The sequence below is a fragment of the Lissotriton helveticus genome, chromosome 4_1, assembly GCF_964261635.1.
Source record: "Lissotriton helveticus chromosome 4_1, aLisHel1.1, whole genome shotgun sequence".
Taxonomy (NCBI): domain Eukaryota; kingdom Metazoa; phylum Chordata; class Amphibia; order Caudata; family Salamandridae; genus Lissotriton; species Lissotriton helveticus.
The window spans coordinates 255,152,530-255,180,009 of record NC_136063.1 but is presented as its reverse complement, the minus strand read 5'-3'; the positions used below and the strand labels follow the sequence as shown (position 1 = coordinate 255,180,009).

At 46.9% G+C, this 27,480-nt stretch overlaps 1 protein-coding gene across 1 annotated transcript in view; it reads right to left on the bottom strand.

Moving 5' to 3' along the window:
- Nucleotides 1–433: 433 nt before the first annotated feature.
- LOC144827984 (extracellular calcium-sensing receptor-like) overlaps nt 434–27,480 on the bottom strand; it is a 189,331-nt gene continuing 162,284 nt past the window's right edge. The window contains exon 6 of the mRNA XM_078686135.1: nt 434–1,560. Coding sequence (XP_078542261.1) covers nt 638–1,560 — 923 coding nt within the window. The 3' untranslated portion in view covers nt 434–637. The remainder of the gene's footprint in view (nt 1,561–27,480) is intronic.

Here is a 27,480-nt window from a genome sequence, read left to right as displayed (position 1 = left end):
GCCATCTGAAATTAGGCATAACCCGCGGAATCGGCTAGTTTCATACCAAATTCCGCATCTTTTGACTTTTTAGGAGCTTTTTCGTTCCATATGTGTGGTAGGTTGGACCTGCAGGAATTTATCAGGGGAAAACTCCGAGGGTATGATATTTATCACACCCCTGCCACACCCTTGTCACTGTGATCCTTCTGCAAACATGTTTACACAGAGATCGGAATTTAGCCCTTCACTTGTTCCAAGGTCCTATATTATCAGTTTTCTGCTGCTTGCAATTTCTATTCAAAGCTGAAATCAAATTATTGAATTCACAAATTCATGAATGAAATAGATAAATAATATAAATTATATTCTTTACCTTTTACCTTACAGTTAAATTAACAAGAAATTAACATTTACAAAAAGTGAATACGGTTTAATAAATGCCTTCCTTTCTCAAATACTTCACAGAAAATGATGATGACTTAGAAAACCTTCAGATATTACGAATGCCCAAATTCACGAAAAGTAGGCCTGATAACAAAGAACATTCAGTGTGTCTTATGTCTCAAGTCCATAAGACTTAGCTAAACGTTTAGTAATGCACAATAGCCTCGTCAGTTTATTGTCCAATTTGTCTGACCATCTCCCAAAGTAAACGTCAAGCATTTTTCTTCACAGTAGTGTTCCTTTTTCCAGAGACATAGTTCTTGCTGTTCATATCTGGCCTGAACAGTATAATGTAACATTTAGGCATAAATATACAACAGAGCAATCCATGGGTTGAAGAGAGAATGGCAAATATCTCCACGGCGACCATGTATTTCCCCTTTGTACTGACATAGGCAGGGATGAAGGACAGCCACACAGAAACAAACACCAGCATGCTGAAGGTGATATACTTGGCTTCATTGAAGCTGTCAGGCAACTTTCGAGCCAAGAAGGCTACCACAAAACTTATACTGGCAAGGAAGCCAAGGTATCCAAGCATGAACCAAAAGGCCACATTCAGCCCTTCATGGCAATGAATGCTTATTACACCAGTGCGAGATGTCATGTCAGTTTGGGGAAACGGAGAAGCAATGGCTAACCAAACCGAACAAATTAGGACCTGGATGAAGGTGGAGATTATTATGATTGCGTTAGGAAGTCGATGGCCAATCCATTTCCGTAAAGAGCTATTTGGAATGGTGGATTTAAAAGCAACAACCACCAATATAGTTTTTGCTAACACGCAAGACACGCAGAATGCAAATGTGACCCCAAAGGCAGTTTGGCGCAAAATACAGGTAATGTGTTGGGGCTGGCCAATGAAGATCAAAGAACAAAGGAAGCACAGGCTGAGAGCAATGAGGAGTAGGTAGCTGAGATCACGGTTGTTGGCCTTCACCACAGGTGTATCACGGTTCTTGATGAAGACAACAAGGATGGCTACAGGAAGGACGCCACTGATGATTGAAAGAGCAGCCAAGGTGGAACCCAGACCATCGTGGTAGGAGAGGAACTCAATAGTTTTCGGAATGCATGCATCACGTCTACCATTAGCCCATTGATCATCTGGACACCTAAAACACTCAGTGGCATCTAGGTAAACAGGTAAAGAAAACGTGTACATATATGATCAGTAATTTGATTGCATTTTCTGCAATGATAATTATTCTCAAAATACATCTACTGTCGGTGCAGATATTACCGCAAGAATTACAGTCTTAGCCTGCTGTCACAGCCTTTGCTTAGGACGTACCAGGGAGATACATTTGTTCCACTCATACATTGATTAGTCAAGTCAAAGTAAACTATGTTCAGCTGAATGCCTTACCAGAAAATAAAACGTAATTGAAAATTTCATCTTATACAAGGGTAATAAACAATATCCGTTTTTCATGTAAGAATGTTATAATAAAATGTTGTTTAACAATCCAAAGCAGGTGCACTAAATCATATCTAAAACTTTTATTTTAGAGAATAACCATTACAATTCAAATCTCTTCCTAATGTGGGACACTGGTTTTATAAAATTAAGAACCGCAAAACAAATTTCAAGTGAACCACAGAACTGCAAAAAAGTTAGATTATCCTTGCACTGTCTCACATTGGCCTTGCACAGCAATGGCATCTAAAAGCGGTGTCTTGACTCTTGATACAAAAGGCAAAACAGAAATAAGTAGCTAGTGCTTTGAGTCAAGGTATTATCATACACACAAAACATAAGTCCTGATTTCATGCCACAGGAGAAGGAAAAGCAAATTTAAAGTGCAAAGTAAAAACTAGATCAGCCAGTGGCGATGTGTAGAAGATATAATCCACCTCAAATAAGGCCCTATGCCACGGTTTGTTAAGACTTCAGCATAATTAACAATTGATTGCTTGGCCTGGGCAGTGCCTATGTGTTTATTAATACAGTGCTCCAAGAAAAAATCTTTAGCGCGTAATTTATGGTTAGAGACGACTGTATGAGGGGACTTGTAAAGATCAAGGATACCCAGGCTATCAAAGGTGACCTTCAGATACTTTAACCATTGTATTTGGTCCACCCCATCTAGTAACAGACAATCAGAAATACAAGTTCTGATCAAACAAGCCTCTGGCGGTGACCATATTTTAACCTAGAATAAAGAGGGGGATAATCCAATCGGACCCCTTCCAGTGATTAGTCCAGAAACACATGCTTTGTTACCAAGGTCTTTGCCTCATGATTCTATTGGTCATTCACAATATATATTTTTTTCAGAACTTTGTGGTAAATACACAAAACTACTGTCCGTTTGCAAAGCAGCAAATTTGAGAAGTTTCAGGATGTGCAGTATGTTGCAAAGTACTTAACACATTGTGAGTCATGAAAGTCTTTCTGGCTTGCAAAGTGCCTTTTGTGACTTAATCCGAACATGGGAATGTATTAGGAATCCAGCTCTCATTTGCATGTTGGTGTGCAAAGTATCAATTTTATGCAAATGCAATTGCAGTCTCAAACCATTGACCAGTTACTGAGACATGAAATGGGATGGTAACAGCTTTGCAAAGTGGAAGCTTTCCCATAGGACAGTTTCCACTTCTGAATGGTGGCTGCAGGCACCTGATGCCATGCACTGCATGACAATGATTTATCCTGGAACCAGCCCATGTCTCTGAAATTAACAGGGACTATGGCTGATTTAAAAAAATATATATACATTGTCATGTGGTGAATATGTATGCATGGATAAAGGTCTCTTGCAGGCCCCCATTCTTATATTTGTGGCCATTCACAGAGAGCTTCTAAAACACTATAGCCTTATAAATATTGAGGCAGCAGATTTTGTAACTCTTCCTGAATGGGCATGATTAGTACATCAGTCACGTTGAAAAATGAAGGTGGAGCCACAAACGAGTTAGTGTGCAAAAATCACTCAGTGATTTGCCACCCCACATTTGTACACGAGGTACTTGATTATTCAACATAGACATGAACAAATACTTAATAAAAGGTGAAACAGGAAGACTAGAGGACATTACAGCACTTTTGGGAATGTTGAGCCTTTTAGTTTGAAATGCATTTTGTTTTGTGGTCACATATGCACACAAGAAACATATCATATTTAAAAAACAGATTCATTAATGTGGCTATTTTGGTTTAAAAAAAGCACAAACGTTTCAGTTGAAACATGCATTTTACCAGTGTATTGTTTTAGGAAGGAGATAAGAAGAAATCATTACCCAATGAAGCACTCAAAAATGCAGACAATGCCACACTGTCACATAAACACTTTATAAGAAGAACTTTATACAAAGGAGACAGGAAATATATAACCATTTAATTGGACACCTGAAGTGCAAGAAAAATACATAGCATTTCTTAAAATAATATACAAAAAGAAAAGAAAAAAGCAGACTTTAAAAGAGCTTTGAGACTGAAGAAAAAGTAACTATTCTTAATGGAAGTGAACAATGTGAAAAATAATTGTGCAGTCACTCAAATTGAAGGAAGGCAATTGGTAAAGTGAGGTACCTCAGTGGCCCAAGCTGTATGTTTTGGAGAGGCAAGTAAAGTTGTCTCTAAGACCAGACCACAATGGTGGAGGCGCATCGCCCCACTGGCTCAAAGCCAGCAGCTGAAAAATAACTAGCGTTTTATTTTTCATCTGAGAATTAGGTATAGGATGCAACAGATATGAAGGTTAAGAGCGGGAAAGTGTACTATTATTTAGGTAATATTGTAATACTTGAGTGTTAATTTATACCCATATTACTACTAAGAAAATTAATTTATATGCGCCTAGAACTTTGAAACACAACAATTTAGGGTCAGGATGTAAGTGATAAAGGGCTATAGGGTAGGGACGTGTAATAATACTCAGGAATTTAAATACATTCCTCCTGAGTATTAATTTTTAAATCAATTAAATAGTACAAATAAGTTCGGGCATCGAGGCCATTGACTGTTGTTTGGCGGCCTTCTCCTCCACCCCTAAACCATTTTCTCTACTGATGAGGGAAGTTATCCCGAAACCCGAGCCATGTCTCGGGCGATACCCAAAAACCCGGGACATGTATCGGGTCTAGAGATTCATCAGTCCAACAAGTACCGACTTGCACCCACCAGGGTGATCCACTACTGAACTACAAGTACCAGAATCCCGAGGGGCGATCCGGAGGAGGGGCTAGCGGTGTGCGCTCCATTGCGGTGGTTTTTATTAATTAGCTCCCTTGAGCTTTGAGCCGACGGGCTCCTGGATGCTGCCCTGCGTGCCGGTTCGGGCATCGAGGCCATTGACTGTTGTTTGGCGGCCTTCTCCTCCACCCCTAAACCATTTTCTCTAATGATGAGGGAAGTTATCCCGAAACCCGAGCCATGTCTCGGGCGATACCCAAAAACCCGGGACATGTATCGGGTCTAGAGATTCATCAGTCCAACAAGTACCGACTTGCACCCACCTGGGTGATCCACTACTGAACTACAAGTACCAGAATCCCGAGGGGCGATCCGGAGGAGGGGATAGCGGTGTGCGCTCCATTGCGGTGGTTTTTTCTGTTGGAAGTCTCCACGGCTGACACCTTTTGGTTAGGTTGGGCTATTGTTGAGTAGGGATGTCACTTAGCATAGAGTAGGGACAGACTAATTTGAATATATGTCTATTATCCTGATGAGTACCAGAACTCAAGTTATAGCAATCTTGTTTAGTCTGATGATTCTAGAATTGATCCTGGTCCTATTCATTAGCCGCTTGAGACTTTTCCGTAGGATTATGTTTGTATTAGTACCGGTTTATCTTCTGAACCTCTTGTTGAGGTGTCTGTATCTCCAGTTATTTTTGGATATGTAATAAACCTTTTAAATTCAGTTTTAGTCAGTGGTTCTTTGGGGAAAGCAATTGGATATTGGGATAATTGAATTGTTTGCTGTGACTAGGTTGCCTAATACACTCTATGACAGGTAAAAAGGTCCAGTCGGCCTGTGACGGGATTCTAGAGAATGGTAAGCAGACTCTGGAGGTAAAATCCCGCCTTTCCAGTTGGTAGCAGTGTAGGATGGTTTATCTTCTGGAGTAAGGGTAATCTAGAAGTAGGTTGAGATTTCCCCGAGGCCCATAGAGAACAAATGAAGAGCGTCCAGAGAATCGCGGACGGAGGATGGCGTTCCATGGAAACTGACGGAGAGTAACAGTGCGGCAGAAAGCAGCAGGTCGAAGGAGAGTGAGTATGAAAAGGGTCATGCGTTGCTAGATTGCGGTGTTATGTTGTGTCATTGTGTTGTAATGTCTTGCGGAGTTGAATGCCGGTAGTGTGAAAGGAGATCAGGTTGTGAGCGCGCGCAACCGGTGCAAATCTTAAGCTAAAAGGGAGTTTAAGTGGTTCTGGTGTATCGAACACCCAAAGTAATTGTCGACCATCGTAAGGGGGTCATGAGGTACCATTGATCGCCCGAAGGACGAGGATAGAGGGAGCGTGGGTAACGGACGCTGGTCGGAAGTTACCGTGTGTTGAACGGTTGAGGTGATTGTCCGTTCGCGGACAGACATTTGCCGGTTGGGTGACAATTACAGTTAGACTGTGGCCGTACAGTCAAGGAAGTGGTTGCTTGGTCGGAAGTAGTCATTTCTAGTGTATGATTGGGACGTATGCGTGACCGGCGAGACATCGGAGAAAGGAGGGGAACTGCTGCGAAACGGAGGCGAGTGACGTCAGAAGGAGCCGCGCTGTGATAGGGCGGTCGGTGTGAAGCCGCGCTGGGATAGGGCGGTTAGCGTGAAGCCGCGCTGAGATTGGTGGATTGTCATCAGGAAGTACAACGAGTGTTGTAAACGAGGAAACGTTGTGGTTTTTCATCATGAAATGCTTTAAAGTGTTGCGAAAATGTTTCAAAGGAGAAAACAGGATAGAACCTTTGGGGTGGGGAGGAAGCTCCACCCGAGGATACTCCAGCTTATTACATGGCAACGAATGTTGGGTTGCATACCATATTGTGGCTTGATAATTGGTGTAAGATGACAGATGGAAACGAGGAATTGACTTTTCCTAAATATGGGACGTTTAGACTAGAAGTGTTATACCAGTTGAAAGCGATTATGGCTGCATTGCGACCTCTGCCCAGACCAACACAGTTTGAAGCGCTAAATGCATGGATCAGGGCAGCCCACGACAGGAACAGAGATAGGAGACAAGAAAGAGTGAAACGATCTGTAAGGGCAGTCCAGGAAGTGAGATGGGATGCCATGGAGAAGAGGTGGAGGGTACAGACCATTGGAGTAGATAAGTTGTATCCGTTGCTGGAAAGTGCAGGGGATGGGCAGAACAAGAGCACAGAGGATGAGGACAGCGAGACAGACGACAGCCTGATAGAGAGGCTGTTGTCGGAAAGGCCACCCCCATACAATCCCGAGTCAGGGGGAATACAAACATCGGCAGAACACTGGGAAGCCCCAGTGGGGGAAGGCGGGGTTCCAATGGGGAACGGATGGGACACCCCAGGGGATAAGTATACCCCAGAAAAAGGAGAAAAGGCACCCCCACACTCCCCAGTGACGAGAGTAGTGGGAAGGTTTACTGTACAGAAAGTTCGGGTAGAAGAGGGTGTCCATTCTCAGAAACTGCCAGATGCCCTTACAGTACCTGTTACCATAGGTCCCATAGTATCAGTGTATAACCCAGAACAGAGACAAGCTGAAAGTCCACTGCAGAAGGGGAGCGAGAGGAGTGCCAGCGAAGACAGAACTAATGTGGCGGATGGGTGGAAGACATTACCCAGACCGGTAGATCGGAGCACCCCTTTGGTGGCATCGGCAGACCCTTCGGAAGACAGAGGGGGTTGGAGGGGATCGATGGATCTGAGAGGACCAAGGCCGAAGTCGATGAGGAAGTTAAGGCCAGATTTGAGAACTTGGGAAACAGTTGTGGATACCCAAAGCGACAGGTCAAGGAACGTGTTTGGGTCAGAGAATGAGGAGAATAGGATGGGTTCTCACTGTGGAGCTAGCGAAAGCAGACAGGAATGGGAACACGGAGGGGTGGGAAGTAGGGGGACGTCCCATCACACCTCCGGAGACAGTAGACAAGGGTGGGACTGCGAGGGGTGTGAAGGTAGAAGGGTTCCCCCTAACACACCTGAAGAGAACAGGAGAGGGAGTCAGAACGGTGGAGGGAAGGACTCTAAGGAAACTTCTAACCAAGGCACCTTGAGAGTGCAATAAAGGCAAGAAGGTTAGATGTGCTGAGACTAAAATCAGAAGTAGAGGAGATAGTGGAAGGTACACTGCCACTAGAAAGGATTGAACTGTACGAACCAGATGAGCTGTTGTTTGTGGCAAAGGATGTCACTCGGAAGGCTAGGATAGCTCATGAGAAACTCTCTGAATTGGCAAACAAGTACATGGTAGACTTGACAAAAACTAAACCCCAGAGGGGGGCCACAGGTTACAGTACTCAGATCAAGACCTAGAAGAAAAGAGGGTGATCGGATTAAAAACCCACATTAGGGAGCTGATTATGGGAATCCGAACATGGTCCCAGTTGGAGAAATGGGAGGAAAGGTGGTCAAAGAAAAAGACTGTTAGGCGGAGCGTTATCGAGACATCCCCGGGAGGAGGGGTGATGCATGCAGAAGCGTACCCCTTGAGAGAGGTGGCTCATGGGGGATATGTACATGTACCCTGGAGCAGGGGAGATTTGGCTGCCTTTACAAACACTTTCCCAAAGTTGCGAGAGAGCCCAGTGGAATGGTACAAGCAGGTAGAGAGGTTCGTTAAAATCTCAAAGGTACTGTGGATTGATTTAAACACACTGTTTGACATTGTGGTTCCAAGCGATTTGTGGATAGCATGCAAGGTCAGTGTTGAATGGCCCATGGCATAGCCAGAACGTGACTCTGCCACGAATGGACCGTCACCTAGGGTGATGGCGAAGTACAAACAGGCGATCACGTGGCTAAAAACTAAAGTACCACCACAAGATATCGATTGGGTAAAGATAGATCGTACCAGGCAGGAACCAAAAGAGACGGTGCACGAGTACTATGAGAGGCTATTGCTGATTTTCAAACAGTACAGCGGATTAGATGTGATGGATCCGAAGGATATGGGACAGTTTGTATCCAAGTTTGTGCTGGGATTGAGGCCCGACATCTGCCTCATGATACAGCAACATTTGATCTGTTGGCAAAACAAGCCTCTAGATGAGATTTTGAGGTATGCGAGGTACTGCAGTGATGAGATAGACTCGAAGACAAAGAAGCTTAAGGATAAACTGATGTTAGTCCAGATGCAAGGAGGATAGGGTCAGTCAGGCAATGGCACCGTGGGTAGGAAGGCAGAGGGACAGAAAAGGGACAACGAAGAAGGTCTGAGACCTAGGATAGACATAGCGACTCTGAAAAACACGACCAAGTGCCATCAGTGTCATGAGGTCGGGCATTGGAGACGCGAGTGCCCCCATAATCCTGACAATCAGGTACAGGAGGAGGAAGTTGAGGAAGTTGAAGCCCCTCCGGTACGGAAGGTGACGGTGACTAAGCCCCAGATGACAAAAGGGGGGACGTCAGCCCCTAGGGCTCCGGTCCCCCAGCCACCGAGGATTTCAACAGGGAACAAGGTCTACCAGCAGATGCCGTTTATAGTTGAGGGAGACGAGCATTATTACTTTGATCCAGTGTCAGGACGGTGTCTGAATGGGGAGGAGGACTGTACCCTTGGAGCAGTGCTGGAGATAGATCAGAGGGGACCCTTTGTAGAGGCCGATGTAGACGGACACCCCACCACCTTCTTGGTTGATACTGGTGCTTCCAGGTCCACTGTGCGGTCCGCAGTAGTCCCCAATTTGCCTCTTTCAGGACAGACCATTCAAGTGGTAGGAGTAGCGAACAGAAGGATGACAAACCCCCTGACTGAGCCAGTCCCAGTAAAGATCGGAAGCTTTAGAGATAGACACCAGTTTGTAGTGTGTGATTCCAGCCCCGTATGCTTGCTAGGGAGAGATCTTTTGTGTAAACTCAATTGCACCATATACTGTACCCCCAAGGGAGTAGAATTGCAGACTAATGATGACGATGCTGACTTTAAGGTTTCAAACACGCATGAGTGCATCAAATTGTACCCTGCTATAACTGTGGATGAGCTCCCTTGGGATTTGAGAGATTCAGTCTCACCAGAGGTGTGGGACTTTACGGGGGAAGAGATCGGACTGATCAGAAGGGTAGAGCCGGTCAGAATTCAAGTGAGACCAAATGTTGAATTCCCGAGAACACCCCAGTACAAGTTGACCCCAGAAACAATTGCAGGTATAAAACCCGTGATTGAATCCATGATCAGACAGGGAATTCTGAAGGAGGTTATGGGCAGTCCCTGTAACTCTCCGATAATGGGGCTACAGAAACCGAGTGGCAAGTTCAGGATAGTGCAGGATCTGCGAAAAATTAACAACATAGTTGTCCCATGTTGTCCAGTGGTGCCGAATCCATCAGTAATACTGTTTCAGATACCGTTTCGAGCTGAATGGTTTTCTGTGATTGATTTGTGTCAGGCTTTCTTTTCTATCCCGCTGCACGAGGAAAGCCAATATCTTTTTGCGTTCAAAATAGAGAGTCGCGTTTTAACATGGTGCCGTATCCCTCAAGGGTATACAGAGAGCCCATCGGTCTTTAATCAGTTGCTGAAAAGGAATCTCGAGAGTCTGGTACTGCCACAGAACTCAGTTCTCGTACAGTACATAGACGACCTCCTTGTTGCGTCAGACACAGAAGATGCTTGTAGGATTGACACCATTGCCTTACTGAACCATTTGGGAGAGAACGGACACAAGGTGTCCCCCAGCCAGTTACAGTACTGCCTGCAAGAAGTGCAGTATCTGTGCCACAGAATAGAGCAGGGAAAGAGGAAAGTGTCGCCTGACAGGATTGAAACGATCATGAGAATGACCGTGCCCTCGACCCAAAGAGAGGTTAGAATGTTCCTGGGCATGGTTGGCTACTGCCGACAATGGATTGCTAACTTTTCCCTGAAAGCGAAAGCCCTGCAGAAACTGACGCACAAGGACGTGAGTGATCCGGTACCATGGGACACAGACTGTATGATGGCTTTTCTTGAGTTGAGAGAGGACTTGTGTCTTGCTCCGGCCCTGGGAATGCCTGATTACAACAAATCATTTGCATTATTCTGCTGTGAGAGAGAGGGATGTGCTTTGGCAGTTTTAGTGCAGGATCATGGAGGAGTCCGTAGACCAGTTGCTTACTTTTCGGCTACCTTAGACCCAGTAGCCGCAGCGTTGCCCGGATGTCTCAAATCCGTTGCTGCAACGGGTGTCAGCATTGAGAGATGTGAAAGCATATTGATGGGATATCCACTGACAGTGCATGTACCTCATTCTGTGGAATTGTTGATGACCAGGACCAAGACGCAGCACTTGACCAACAATAGACTCACACGCTACGAGCAGGTTATACTTGCTGCAGAGAATGTGACTCTTAGGAGGTGCTCTGTCTTGAATCCTGCTACCTTGTTGCCATTACCAAATGATATAGAAGATGATTGGGAAGACCATGATTGTCTTGATGTAACTGAACTATGCACCAAACCTAGGCCGGATATTGTTGATGTGCCATTGACAGACCCCGATGAAATTTTCTTTGTGGATGGCTCATGCATAAGAGACAATACTGGTCAGTTGAGAGCAGCATTTGCTGTCTGTACTATTTCTGGAGTAATTGAAGCAGCATGCCTGGAAGGAATACACGCGCAGGTGGCTGAGATAATTGCGTTGACGCGTGCCTGTTTGGCAGCCAACGGGATTCGGATCACCATCTTCACTGACAGCCAATATGGATTTGGGGTGGTCCATGACTTCGGCCAGTTGTGGTCTCAGAGGGGTTACATGACATCATCGGGCTCCCCAATCAGGAATGGCGAGTTCGTCAGGTTATTGCTGGAGGCTTTGCAAGGTCCTGCAGCAATAGCAGTGGTAAAATGTGCGGCTCATACCAAAGGCGATGATTTCATGTCAAAGGGGAATAATTATGCTGATGAAGTTGCACGCTACTGTGCGGAGCAGGGATACTCCTTTACTGAACAAAACATTGAGGGACCAAGGGAAAGAACTGAACTAAGCATGATGCTTGAGATGGCAGATACATGGGCAGAGTTGAGAGATATGCAAGGACAGACGTCAGATTATGAGAAAAAGGTGTGGGAATTGGCTGGCTGTGTTAAGGGAGACTTGGACATGTGGGTTTCGGCTGATGGAAGAGCTGTGTTGCCGAATGAGCTAGTGAGTGTGATGGCACGACAGATACATGGTCCGGTGCATCTGGGAAGAGATGCGATGTTGCGTGTGTTCAGGCAAACATGGTATAATCCCAAGTTTAGACAGGCTGCGGAAGCAGTATGTCAGAGATGTGTGACATGTCAACAGATAAATGTTGGGAAAAGAACACCAGTTACACTGAGTCACATTGGAAGGCCTGGCGGACCTTTTTACAGGATGCAAATAGACTTCATTGAAATACCAAGATGTAATAGCCTCAGGTATGTCTTGGTGATTGTGTGTGTGTTCTCTAGATGGGTTGAGGCATATCCCACTCGTAGGTGCGATACACTCACTGTAGCCAAACTATTGTTGAGGGAATTGGTGCCACGATTCGGGGTTCCGACCTCCTTGGAATCGGACAGAGGAAAACACTTTAATAGCGAAGTAGTGAAGATGCTCTGCTCTGCCCTGAACATTGATCAAAGACTGCATTGTAGCTACCGTCCAGAGGCTTCTGGCATAGTAGAGCAGATAAACGGAACCCTAAAAGCCCGAATGGCAAAAGTGTGCTCATCCACGTCCCTGAAATGGCCCGATGCACTGCCGTTGGTACTAATGAGTATGCGTAGTACCCCAGATAGGAGGACAGGACTCTCACCACACGAAATACTCATGGGGAGGGCTATGAGACTGCCTTCTATTCCTACAACTGCTTTGCTGAATATCACAGATGATGTGATTCTTGACTATTGCAGAGGACTATCTGATGTCATCCGTTCTGTGTCCCTTCAGGTGCAGGCTGCTGAAGTTCCGGCTGCTAGCGACCTATGTCACGACCTGTGCCCGGGTGACTGAGTCCTAGTAAGAAAACACGTGAGGAAGAGCTGCTTGGACGTACGTTGGAGAGGACCTTTCCAAGTGATTCTAATCACCACTACTGCTGTGAAGTGCGGTGGATTGCCAAATTGGGTCCATGCTTCTCACACCCGACGAGTTCCAGCACCCGCAGAAGGGACAGCTCCTCTCGTAGACGAGAACAATAACGAAGAAGAGGATCCGAGAGAGGGGACAAGTCAAGCTGTGGGGGTGCCAGTGGAAGTTGGGGACTCCCCTGTTCAGGCTGTATATGACCACGACGACAGCGACACTGAATCCGCCCTAGAAGAGGGAAGTGGCGGAGAAGGCGATCTGAGTGCGGAAGAGGCTGACAGGGAGGACGAACAGGGTGTGCAAACAAGAGGCCGACGGGCAAGAGGTGCAGAAGCTCATTGGCCCGAGAGACGGAGGCGAATGAATGTGAGATTGGCTTCTGAAAGAGAATTTGCCCCTGTGTCCGAAGAATCTGATCTGGAAGGGGGAGAACAAGGAGCTGAGCAGAGGGGTCCGAGAAGGTCAATGAGGGTGCGAGTACCTTGCAAACGATACGCCACTCCAAAGTGGACCTACCCTTTTACCTATGCTAGGAGTACCAATGCCAGGAGTACTGAGGTCCGGGAGGGTGAGGTCAGTGGCGGTGACCAGCACAATCCCCAATGTTAAGCTGGAAGTGATGTTGTTGGTACCTGGACTTGAAATTGAAGGTATACTGACACTCACCATTCCTAATCCCCCTCTCCTAAGCAAGATACGTGATTTACTCCTGGATAGACTGATATTTCCTACCTTTGTTCCGGATGTGCCAGCCTATGATGAAGTTGTGCTCCGCATGGAACTTTTAGATTACGTGTTGCAGGCAATCAGATCAAGTATAATCATAGACTATTAAGAGCCGAGAACTGAACTTTGAACTTTTGAATTTGATTGACTTTTAGTAGTTTGCTTTGGAAAAAAACACTTTGAAAAGACTGTTGTGAATAAGCTGTTGAAACTAACCTAGAGCCGAGTGGAAGAAGAAGAAATGTAGGGACTTTCCACAGAGGACGGAGAAGGGTTAGGGCTGTCTGATGTTGAAGTAAAAGAAGAACTGAAACGGGAACTTCTGTTGCCAGGTGTGGTTCAAGAAGACTCAAGTAACAAAGAAAAGAGACTGTGGGTGCTTTCCGAGAACGAACTGCTTGTGCTGAGACCATGGCGCCTGGAAACTCGAATCGTAGAGCTAAGTGCATTGTGGGCACCCTTTTAGCAGGAGTGATCCTCCTTATAGTTATAGTAGTTTCGGTTTCCTATTTTGCACCACACGAACAAGTAGAGAAGGCTGAGGGAACCCAGGCACCTGACACCCCTAGTCAGAAGGATGAAAGGGAAAAGAGAGAAAAGGCCTTGCTGGCTGCAGAAAGTCGTAGGTTACATACAGATCTGTCTAAAGGAAATTTTGGGCAGAACGCATATGCAAAGCTGCTGTATGAATACATTGATGCGATGGATGCGAAGGACTGTTACGTGTGTATGCAATTGCCAGCTTCAGTAGATGAGGGTATCAGATACCATCACCTTCCATTGACATATGGAATTTCATGTCGTTTGTTGATTAGCATATTATATGGACGGAATCATTTTGAATATTATTTTTCTAATTATGATGCTGTGTTACCAGAAGTCCCTAATTACAAGCACCTGAATAAGTGGGACTATTATAAGTCAGAAGACAGACTGGGATATTTTTTCATTCCCACACAAGAGCTAGACACCCCATATGCACACCGACACAATTTGACTTGTTCATTGTCAGAGGTAGAAAAGAAGTTCATTGAGCAGGTGGAAGACAGGTACACGAAGCAAAACAGTTGCGAGATTCAGGACAAGGAAAGGTAGATTGGACCGAAGAAGAGAAGAAACACAAGTCATCAGAGAAGAAACACAAGCCATCAGCCCGCACGCACTCCGCTCCTCTGACTACATCCTCCTAGGGGACCTCAACTTCCACCTGGAGAACAACAACGACCGCAACCCCACCACCCTGCTGGACAACCTTGCCAACCTGGGACTCAAGCAGCTGGTCACCACCCCCACCCACTACGCCGGACACACACTCGACCCGGTCTTCTCATCCAGCAAGGACATCGCCTTCAGCCACGCCACCGGACTCCACTGGACGGACCACAGCTGCGTCCACTTCAGCTTCCGAAGGACCACGATCCACCACCACCAGCAACAGGTGGCTCGCAGGAGCTGCAACAAGATCACAGCCGACCAGCTCGCGACCTCCCTGAGCATGAACCCTCCCACCAGCACAACGAACCCTAGCCAGGCGGCCACCAACCTCACGAAGTGGATCAGCGACTGCGCAGACGAGCTCGCCCCCCTGAGGACCCCGCCTAGCAGACCCGGCAGCAAGAAAGCCCCATGGTTCACCGACGAACTCAAGAGCTCCAAGAAGAACTGCCGAGCCCTCGAGAGAACCTGGCGCAGAGACCCAACACCGGACAACATGACTGCCCTCAAGCTCGCCACCCGAAAACACCACCAACTCATCCACGCCACCAAGAAAACTGCATTCAAGGAACGACTGGACAACAACGCACACAACAGCAAGGAACTCTTCAACATCGTCAAAGAGCTCTCCAACCCCAACGCCGGAAACAACGACATCACCCCTTCGCAAGACCTCTGCAACTCCCTCGCCTCCTACTTCCACAACAAGATCGCGGACATACACAACAGCTTCAGCACTCAACCGACGAACGCCACAACCGAACCACCGCCCCCCACCACCACCCTCCGTGCCTGGACTCCGATCAGCACCGAAGACACCGTCCGCACGATGAACTCCATCCACTCCGGATCTCCGACCGACCCCTGCCCTCACCACGTCTTCAACAAGGCCGACGCTGTCATCGCACCCCACCTGCGGGACATCATCAACACCTCCTTCGACACCGCTACCTTCCCGGAGAGCTGGAAGCACGCCGAACTCAGCGCCCTACTCAAGAAGCCATCGGCCGACCCCACCGACCTCAAGAACTACCGCCCCATCTCGCTGCTCCCGTTTCCTGCAAAAGTCATCGAGAAGACCGTCAACAAGCAGTTGGCCGCCTTCCTCGAGACGAGCGGATCCCTCGACCCCTCGCAGTCTGGCTTCCGGGCCAACCACAGCACCGAGACCGCCCTGATCGCAGCCACCGATGACATCCGAGCGCTGCTTGACAACGGAGAAACAGCGGCCCTCATCCTCCTCGACCTCTCCGCGGCCTTCGACGCTGTCTGCCACCGTACCCTAGTGCAGCGCCTCAGCAACGTCGGAATCCAGGAGAAGGCACTGGAGTGGATCATCTCCTTCCTCGCCGGAAGGACACAGAGAGTCCGCCTTCCCCCGTTCAGATCAGAAGCCACCGAAGTCATCTGCGGCGTTCCTCAAGGCTCCTCGCTCAGTCCAACCCTCTTCAACGTCTACATGAGCCCCCTCGCAGACATCGCACGCCAGCACAACCTCAACATCATCTCCTATGCCGACGACACCCAGCTGATCCTCTCCCTCACCAACGACCCCGCCACCGCCAGGACCAACCTTCACGAAGGGATGAAAGAGGTAGCCGAATGGATGAAGAACAGCCGCCTGAAACTGAACTCGGACAAGACGGAAGTCCTCATCCTGGGAGCCTCACCCGCCGCTTGGGACGACTCCTGGTGGCCCCCCGCCCTAGGCAGCGCACCCAAACCAACGGACCACGCACGCAACCTGGGCTTCATCCTGAACTCCTCCCTCTCCATGACCAGACAAGTCAACGCCGTCTCCTCGTCGTGCTTCAACATCCTGCGCATGCTACGTAAGATCTTCCGGTGGATCCCCACCGAGACCAGGAAGACGGTCACCCAGGCCCTCGTCACTAGCCGTCTGGACTACGGCAACTCCCTCTACGCCGGAACCACCGCCAAACTCCAGAAGAGACTCCAGCGGATCCAGAACGCCTCAGCACGACTCATCCTGGACATCCCCCGTCGCAGCCACATCTCCGGACACCTGAGAAACCTGCACTGGCTCCCGGTCAACAAGAGAATCACCTTCCGTCTCCTCACCCACGCACACAAAGCCCTACACAACCAAGGCCCAGGATACCTCAACAGCCGCCTCAACTTCTACGCTCCCAAACGCCAGCTTCGATCGACCAGCCACGCCCTAGCCGCCGTCCCCCGCATCCGAAGAGCCACCACAGGGGGACGGTCCTTCTCCTACCTCGCCGCCAAGACATGGAACACCCTCCCCACCCACCTCCGCCTGACCCAGGACCACCTCGCCTTCAGGAAGCAACTCAAGACCTGGCTGTTCGAGCAGTAGCGGACCCCCCTCCCCCAGCGCCTTGAGACCCTCTGGGTGAGTAGTGCGCTATATAAATGCTATGATTGATTGATTGATTGATTGATTGAGTTATGGTCCAATAGCTCTAGATGAGGTTCAGAAGGGGAAGCTGTGCCTGCACAGACCACAGACATACAATGAAAATGTCTATGTGGGCCATACTACATGCGAACATACCTTTACATTGGAGTATTATACAAAGGACTTCTTGAAGAGTGTGGTGCAGGTGATCCCTACGGTATATTTTGTCTGTGGAAGGAATGCGTATGTGAGATTGCCAGAGAAGTGGTATGGAACGTGTTACCTAGCAATTATCTTCCCCAAGATTTACCATACTGAGGATTTTGCTCTCTTGGAGGGAGGGTCCCAGAGGAGGGTAAAGCGAGGAGAGAATGCTGGAGCAATTATTGGAGATGTGTTTGGAGCAGCGATACCTATGTTAGGGGTCATTTTGAATGACATTAAGATAAGGCGGTTAGCAACTGTAGTGGATGGGCTGTCAATGAATACAGCCAAGCCATTAGTGTTGGTCGAGGGTGAGATGTTGTCGATAAGGACAATGGTTTTACAGAACCGTCTTGCCCTAGACGTCATACTAGCAAAGGAGGGCGGAGTATGTAAATGTTTGAAGATTCAGGAATGCTGCACTTATATACCAGACAACTCTAAGGATCTGGAGACATATATCACCAACATTACTGCAATCCATTATGAGATCGAGGATTTGACCCAAGAGAATACATGGGAGACCGTTGGCAAGGGATTCGGAAAGGTTGGAAACTGGTTTGCCAACCTAGGAAAGGGTTTCCTTGGATTTGTATTGAAACCCCTTATCATAGCAGTGGCATGTGTGATTGCCTTGTGGGGTTCAGTGAGAATGTACAAGTGGTATAGATCGAACAGATTGGCGAGATCAATGAGAGCGCAAGAGATGCGAATGGAAAGACTGCAAGACAATCAATATCGCAGTTTGAGGGCATTGGAGATGCTCAAAAGAGGGAAAATGGCCACAAGCTCTGTTTAGCTTAGTTCTTACCCTGAGGATGATGTGAGTGTGGTGATGACACGGGTCATCAAAGGGGGGAACTGAGAGAGCGCCATTTGCAGTGAAATTTGTAGGGGTGCAGCATATGTACAAGTAGTCAGCACCCGTATATATAGAGGACGTTTAATCATGTTTAGATGCGATATATGACAAAGCATTAGAATAAATTGGTATCAGAAAATGTGCAGAGCTAGAGTTACAAAGTGCAATCCCATGCTTACTGCAATGTAGAGATGCTTTGAAATGAATTCTTTCACTATTGATAGAAGTGTTAATTGATTTATTAACGTGCCTTCGGATGGATTACAGCGAAATGTATAATCATGCTTTATGTACTCGATAATTTGCTTAAATTGGAGCCAATGCATTTGCAGTATAAGGTTGGAGGCCTTGTAAACCAAGAAAAGTGTTAATACAAAGCGCTGGGCCTGTAAGTCAAGCAGAGGCCTAGTTCAGTGAATGGGTACAGGCTTGTTGGAAAATGTCTTGCTTAACATTTAACTGTAGAAATGATTTATAAAAGAACCTTTTAGAAAATGTTGCAACTATTATAGACTGTGAGCTATTTGGGTGTATTCCTTTGCAGGCGCCTCATCGAGCAGATAGTAGAGTAGAAGGGCCCATTGTGTATGAGGGTTAGGATGCTAGACTCAGACATGGAGGAGTAGACCAGGAATTCAAGAAGGCGACTTGAAAGGAAGAAGAGCCTGGGACCCAAGGACGTTTGAACGGACAAGGATGGTCCCATGCCATGTGGAATTTTACAGAATCCAACACCTTCTAGAGGGGCGTACCTATAGGCGTGACCTTTACATTGTGGGGTTTGTATTAGGGACAGCACCCCGAGGGTGGAGGCAGAGCAGACGAGCTGAGGAGCTAGAGAGAGCGGTCTCATGGGCAAGGAGCTTAGCAGCGGTGATGGAAATTCTAGTCTAAGAGAGAAGGTGGCGAACTTCTGTTGGAAGTCTCCACGGCTGACACCTTTTGGTTAGGTTGGGCTATTGTTGAGTAGGGATGTCACTTAGCATAGAGTAGGGACAGACTAATTTGAATATATGTCTATTATCCTGATGAGTACCAGAACTCAAGTTATAGCAATCTTGTTTAGTCTGATGATTCTAGAATTGATCCTGGTCCTATTCATTAGCCGCTTGAGACTTTTCCGTAGGATTATGTTTGTATTAGTACCGGTTTATCTTCTGAACCTCTTGTTGAGGTGTCTGTATCTCCAGTTATTTTTGGTTATGTAATAAACCTTTTAATTTCAGTTTTAGTCAGTGGTTCTTTGGGAAAAGCAATTGGATATTGGGATAATTGAATTGTTTGCTGTGACTAGGTTGCCTAATACACTCTATGACAGGTAAAAAGGTCCAGACAGCCTGTGACGGGATTCTAGAGAATGGTAAGCAGACTCTGGAGGTAAAATCCCGCCTTTCCAGTAGAATTAGGCACTGGTTCCTGGCGAGAGACATGACGAGGACAGAATCTACATATGCTAATAACCTTTTTACAATGCACCAGGCTAAGACGGGCTCTTCCCAAGGAGAACAAATGAGAAAAATCCAGACCTCTTGAGCCAATCACAGGAGAAGCTTCCCCCCGCTATTTCAAGTCACTATGTTAGAATGTATAAAAATGCTGTGAAGGCAACTTCGGACACAGGTGTGTTATCCTAAGACTGGACAGAGGTGCCTACCTTCTGGAACTTTCCAACTGCTTAAAAAAAAAACTCTTCACAGGGTTAGAGGAAGAGAATGAACAGACGGGTCTTGTAGGGCGCTAAAAAGGACCAAACCTCTCTCTTGGGTGCTGGGACACCCTAGACTTGTGCTAGATTGGAGTCTGTAGATTCACCTCTCCAGAGCCTATGGCATTCCTCCTCCTTCTGAGGGAGAGTAAAGGGATGGCCCTGCTGGGGCCCCCAGAGGGGTATAGTTTGCCTTCAATTTCTAAGGACTGGGCCTGCAGAAGGTTAATCCTCATCAGGTGGCAACCCCCTGACCTCGCCCACACCACGTCACTGATTTCCAAGGCACGGTCAGACTCCGTGTGTCAGATGTGGCGCCAACGCTATTTTTGAAAAAACTGTATACATTCATCAGTTCAACCGAGTGCACGGGGATAACATAGTTTTGTATTTTGAACCCCCTGACCTCTGTCACACAGGTGCCTTGCAATGAACCAAAGGAGGCCATGGGACCTTAAGAGTGATGGCAGGGAGAGTATTCTCCCTTGAGGGCTGTGGGGTGCTTCTGGAGGTGACCCCAGGTTGAGGAAAACACCAGGCACTGGACAGAGGACAGGTTCTTGATCAGGAGCTAAAGGGCAGGAGGTCAGGCTCTGAGCTCAATGGAGGAAGAGCAAAGAAGAAACAAATCTTCTAGAAGCTCCCACAAGAAAGGGTATTTTAGAGGCCACACGGCCATCAATGGTCTTTACTAGTGGCTATAGGCTGCCACAATGATTACAATGAGCCCAACATCATTAAAAACGTCTCTGGAAATGATGGGGGAACTTAGCACATATTGCTGACATTGCTGTTGTAACCAATAACACAATGGGGCCTGATTGTGGTGGATAAGATGGAATTGAGCCTTGCATAATACTCTGTTAGAAAGTTGCAAAAGATACATAAGAAGCAAAAGGGCAAACGGGTATGGTTCTTTCATTGGTTGTTGATGTTTCCTTTTGTTTTTCACACTGCTCTTCATTCTTTCTTCTTGGTCCTTGTTCCTTCCCCTACTCCTAAAATATGACGATGCCCTGACCTGATACGTACTTTGATGGGGTCATGTATACCAGAGTGCTGAAAAATACATTTTGTTATCCTAGTACAGGAGGCAAGGTGAATTGCTGTTTGCAAGCTGTTATGTTAATTCTGAGGAAATACCAATAAAGAAATTATTTATAAAAAATGGCCCAAAACAGCCAGACCAGATAAAACAAAGAGAAAAGTTTGGCCATGCAAGAGCCTGCTGGGATCAGGTATACGTGGCATCCTGCAACATAAGTTTTCCAAATTCCCTGAGGAGGGCCAAGACCCTGGAGAAAAAACTGCACATGCAATCCCCCCTATTTTGCTCAGATTTTCCCTGCCCCATCACCGCTGGGACCGACACAAAAAGGAAAAGAGTGCAGTGAAACTCTAGCACCAATGTGTCTGCAGGAGACCCCATGTCCCAAGCGACTGAATGTAGAATTAATGCAGCTTGTTCCAGCTTGTTCCAGATCAGGCCACCTCCAGTAAGACTAAAGACTAGGAAGCATCAGGCTTCACCAGTCTCCCACTCCCTGTGCCTGTGGCTGGAGGAACAGGGGGTGCAGCATACCAGGAGCACGCCTGCAAAGACGACAGGAGGGAAACAGACTGCCAGCTTTCATACTGGTACAGCACAGTGTTGACTGGATGGGGACCTTGCTTGGGCCCACTGATTTAGCTCCTGTGTTGCCCCGTTGTCTCGGTGCCCCATATGAGGGGCAGAGCTTTCCAATCTGGAAAAAAGAAAAAAAGAAGAAGATAAGCCTTTTGCTGCAGGGACGATTGTTCTAGGGCATGATAAAAAAAGATAGCCTCAGGGCAGGGTATTGCCCCATAAATCCTTGGGGATGCTGGGGGGTGGGGGTTGGCTGCCTCCAGGTGGGTTGGCAACAAGCCCTGGCCGAAGGCCATGCACGGCCAGAGTTGGCTTTATGTATGGTAATAAAATATTACTTTATTTTTTTTTTAAAACCCTGGAAATGCACTGAAAAAAACAAAGGCTAGTTTAACGTTCTAGTTAGTGTGATAAAAAGATCTGTTTTTTTTTAATCCATAGAAATTTAATGCAAAAGCCAAAGGTAAAAATTATGCAATGATGAACTAAACATGTCAGTGACAACATTAAAGTTTTGAACTAAAACAACACAGAAATTCAGCAGTTATAGTTAAGAGGGCTACCTATAACTTGTGCCCCTGCAATGCACTGATCACAAGCTCACATATTACATCGCTCATGACATGTTTTAAGGTATCATTTATGACAATCCTGATGCCATCTCAAATGACACAATTGATCTCATCACTGAAGAGCATGGAGTGCAGCAGCCCCCTCAGCAACAATGAAGAAATAGAAAGTCTCCTGGGTCATTAAATCCAGGACCCAAGGAGAACTTACCATATGGTTTTTAAGCAATCCTAGGGGGTGTGGCCTGGCTGCTTATGGAGTGAGACATGTTCTTTTGTGTCTCTGCTCCTCTGCAGCCTTTACCTGCATTTTCCTTGGCTTCGGGACTCGTGATCCCCTCTCCAATGGTTGCCTGACTGCCGAGTGCCCATGGGCGGTGCAGGACACAGAGAAACTGTTCTTCGCCGCAGCAGGACGGCTCGCTGGCTACTGCCGGGATCTGCGTTGTGCGACTCCCGCCACCTTGAGACCTGCCGAGATGATCTGGACTGGGTCAAAAGACGCTGCGGACCACATCACAAACATCCAGAGACTTCCGGGAGTCTGTCTCCGAACTCTTGAGATCCAGGCATCTGCCCCCCCTCTCCATTCTCAGGGGGGGAGACGGGCCTGTGCTGCTATGACACTGCTCGTGGCGGCCCTCCTGCTTCCTGCATCACTGCTGTGATTGAGGTCCCTATTGGTGTGTGCCTACCTCCTGACCCTGAAAGGGGCTCCATTTGGCGTCCCGCTGTGGCCCCCAGAGACGGGAGCGGGTGCGGCGGCCCGGCAGGCTGCCCACAGCACTGTAGCTGCCCTGGGCCCACCGAGCTACTGCCTGGTGGTGGTGGCTTTGTTTATGCTAGCGGCCCCACCTACATTTGCTGCTGCAACGCAGTTCTCTGGACTGGGCCTACCGAGGCTAAGCTGGCTTCAGTTGAGAGGTCTGCCCATCGGCCCCTGTAAGACACACTGTGACTGTCTGGAGCTCATTCTGCTGCCTCAGCTGGTTGGCCCTGCTACCACAATTGCCGCGCCCGGGGGACTCCGGTGAAGTGGGGGAGTGCAGGACACGCCCTGGGACACTGTCTCTTGATCTATGGCTGGCAGGCCCGGTGGAATTTCGACTAACTAAGGTAAGGGGCGATCGGCTGTGGTATCATGAAGCTGGATCTGGTCCCTATTCCCGGCCCCTGGGCTGGAGCATGGTTTTCGCACCTGTCGCCCTGTTGAAATCTTGACTCCTATAACTGTTGGCTACTCTCCGGCTTGGAGAGTCACAGCTCAACCCATCCCAGGCCCCTAAAACATTGGCTATAAGGATCTACGGCCTTGGTTATGGGCCCCCTTTATCCCCACTGCAGCTTTAACCTGCCACCCTACGAGGGCTCCTCTGCTACTCCTATTTCTTTTCTTTTTCAGCCACTGGTGTCACCCAGTGCCCTGTTTTAGAGTCGGCTTCCTTCGTACCTCACCAGAAATCGCGGGAATCGGAATGACCCAGGTCCCCACTGGACGCAAGACGCCCCGCCTATTTAGAAGGTCTCACTGCCACCTACCTCCTCCAGGCTGCATACCTTCCTGATGCAGGAACCGCGGGATATACTAACCTCTGCAATATAAGCGCTAAGGGCCAGCATACTGCCCAGTGACTGGCACAGGCAGGAACAGAAATGACAACGCAAAGGGTTAAAAAAGATCACTTGGTGAAAGACATGCTCATTAAGCAGTCCATACCTATCACAATGGATATCTCTGGAGCCACTGGAGGCCTGACGCTCCAGATTGAGGAGGATGGTGGGAACACACCGGTTTCCAGGTCGTATATGGATGCTGTGTTCTCCTCCCTGCGAGAGGTTTTAAAATCGATCAAGACCGATCTGGCGCACAACCTTCAAGGGGTTTAAGGAGGGAGCTATCTGAGATCGGGGCTAGATGCCTTGGAGAACCACAAGATCACTAAGGTATGAGGAGATAGAGCAGCTCAGAGAAGAACTCAGATGCCTCACTGACCAGCAGATAGACCGCCAATCACACGCGGAGGATCTTAAAAATAGATCGAAATGCAACAACATTCGTATCTGGAATGTTCCAATGGCTGCAGATGCGGGTAATGTGGACGAGTATGTGTCTGAACTCTTCATGCAGATCCTAGGGGATACAAAGGCCTCTGACATTTATCTAGACAGAGTCCACTGTGTGGGCCCAGGCCCACCCAGAGCTGCTCATTTGCCCCCTCCTGACATTCTAGCCTGCGTCCATAGCTTCCCCCTGAAGGAGCAAATCCTCCAAAAGACAAGATACACTAATCAGGTTCAATTGCGGGTACAGACACTTCAGATTTACCAGGATCTTTCAGCGATCACTTTTCCGAAGAGGAGGGAGTTCTAACCGGTGACTGCCTCCCTTAGAGAACACAAAACCTCCTATGCATTGGGGCATCCCTTCTGACTGATATTTGGATGGAAATGGGGAAACCCACCAAATTAGTTCCCTTAAAGAAGCCTATACCCTTCTCCAGATGGATCCTCCTGAAAGCTCTGAAGGGAACAAGTTGGGTGCGTGATCTGGGTCTGGCGGGCATGCGAGATAGATGAGGAGACTGCGGGGCAGAGGGCCCACCAAGCCTGACTTAGCTACAATAGTCCTAGAAAGGAAGGCAGTTTTGGAGTGTCTGGTTCGGGACTCGTAGCAAGGCCACATGGATGAAGAAACTGATCTTAAACTATGATGAACAATGTCACATGTATATAGTCCACGGTGGCCACAGAGTAGAGGGACTCCTCATATGAAGGACCATGGCCTCTTCGGACCTCATCCTTTGTCTTACTCCAGGAGTGGTGAAAATCATCTCTCTAGACCCACCTCTCTCAGAGACTTGTCTGAAAAGTGTTTTTTCTCTTTGTATTCTTGTTTAAATGTTTATGTTAAGTTCAGTCCAAATTCACATTAGCGTGATCGGTGATAGCCTTAGAAACTGCGGTGGCCAACCCATGCCAGTCCCTTCACAGTTTGGAAGCCATCCACATAGCCATTCACAACACTGACCAACAAGGTTGTGGGGATATGCCCAATTACTTAGCACGACCGGACTGTGTCCCTGGGTGATTCTCTAAAAGTGCTTTCCCTTAATGTGAAGGGACTAATAACACAGTTAAAAGGAGGGCCATCTTATCTTACCTTGAGAATTCCAGGGCAGATACCTGCCTCATGCAAGAGACTCACCTTCTTGCTAGGGACTCACAGACTCAAATATAGAGCATTCCCTCACCAGTGCTTCTCCTTCATGGGATGTAAGGCAGCAGGGGTGGCGATAATCTTCGCACAAAGTTTTCAGGGTGCAATTGGGCCCAAACTTGTTGAGCTCAAAGGTCGCCTTTTGGTGTATGATATATGGCTGGGGACAAGAAACATTACCCTGGGCTCTTTGTACGCACCGCACGAAGGGTGAGAGCAGTTCCTTCGGTTGGCTGTTGGGGAGACACTTACATCCCAGGACCGTTTAGCCTTGATTGGAGGAGACTTCAATGTCGTCTTTAATAACTCTTAGGACCGTTCTACTGCCAGAGGAGGAGAAGAGGGTGAACTGTCTGAGGAGGGGAAATATTGGTTGAGAGAGGTGGGACTGATAGATGTGTAGAGGACCTCACATCCCCAAATACGAGACTACACATTCTTCTTGCATGCTCATAAAACCTAAGCCCACTTGGATTAATTCTTATGGGATGCCTTAAAGGCAGTCATTACAGGAGAAATCATAGCAATCTCAGCGGCTCAAAATCGTCGCCATGAAATTAAAGGAGAGGAACTCCAAAGAAAGATTAGAGAACTAGAGCATATACACCACCGTACTGGGGTCCCCAGAATATGGCGTGAACTGGAGACTGTTCTGAAAGAATTGGCAAGCTTAGATCTAGATAGGGGCGAGTACTCCATACTTCAGTTAAAGCACTCCTTTTACATCAATGGGAATAGATGTGGGAGACTTTTGAAAACCAAACTCCTAGCCCAGTGACAGTCTGCTAAGGTGGATGAGCTCCTGTTGGAAGATGGAAAGGCAATAAAAAGAAGACACCCAGATTGCAGCGTGGTTTAGGGAATACTCTGCATCCTTATACACAAATCAGGCTATTCCTCTGATGGAGCGAGATAGAAAACAAAATTTTGTTTAAACTCGCAAAGTCACATTTCCATAACATGAATAAAATTATTAATGATTTGTGATATGTCGTACTAACACAACTTAGATTAAACTTTACACGTGGGGGGACTAACATGTGTGCTCATAAACGTGCATATTTGTTGCATCTTTTTATTCGTGCAAAATAATAAAATAATTTATTGTTTTCGTTTTTGTCATTACTAACTGCTGCAAACTTAAATAAGCATGTGCTTGTTTTGCTTTTCCTTGTCTGCGTAATGTCATTTCTACTATTCTAGGTGCATATGGGTCTCATTGAAAAACGGAGACTGGTAAATATAAACGCTGCTTTATCTGTTTGCAATGGCTAGGTAACATTTTGATTAATAGGGTGGGTTAATTAATTAGTAAACCATGGGGTGGATACAGAAAATACTTTATTTCTTACATTAATACTTTTCTTGTGTTTGTTTTATATTAGAAATCATAAGTTGCCTGCTTTTGAGGCCTAGCTATTTGAGCCGCAAAATAAAAGCTGATCCATAATTCTGCAGAAAGTCACGAGACGCCCATTCTGAATTAAAACGTTTATTGAGGCTGCATTCACAAAGCAAAAACTGATGAGCTGACATCATTCTGTCGGATATGGCCAAGGTTGAAAGTGAACTTTTTGTCAGTCCTTAACTTGGCATCCGCGGAAGTTGCGCTGAAAGACTATGGAAGCTGCGAGGATGACTTAATACAAAGTTGCAATCGAAGGAAGCCTCTGGCTTCACGTGGAAGAGACAATGGTCTTTGTAAGACATGATTTTGTGGAACTTTTTAAGAAACGGGTGACATGTCACTTGTCACTCTCAGCCAATGGGACGTCGAGTATTTCTGAAAACTTTCCTTTGCCAGTTTAGTTAGTGTAGAAAGGTATAAAAAGTCATGCCCTTAGGGTTGGGCTGGCTGCTGCTTTCTGACTTTCCGATGAGGGTGACGTGCTGCTGGACTTTGCGTGGAGCATGTAAGAATCCTCAAAGATCTTTACTTTAATTTCTGTTTATTTAGCTCAGTTAGGGAAATAGGTTTTAGAAATGCTAAATTTTATATAATTTCTTTAAACTGATTCAATTGCTTAAATTGTATTTTTCTCAATTTTCTTACTATCATGCTTGCTATATTACAAATAAATTTCATTTATAAAACTTACAACTTATATACCATAATTTAGAAAATAAAATCTTACTTTTGACAAACAAGCTGGTCTTGGTTATTCAGAAGTGTAGGTTACCTTTAGCTAAATCACATCGCCTATGGTGGTCGTCTAAATGGTTGGGTTTTATTCTAATGACAATATTCTTTCTGCAAATGTATAAATATGTATATAATGTGTAGATAATGTGTATATAGATTTATTCTGACCACCTGATTCAGTAGGCCCAAAATATATCAAGTTCATAAATGGGTCCAT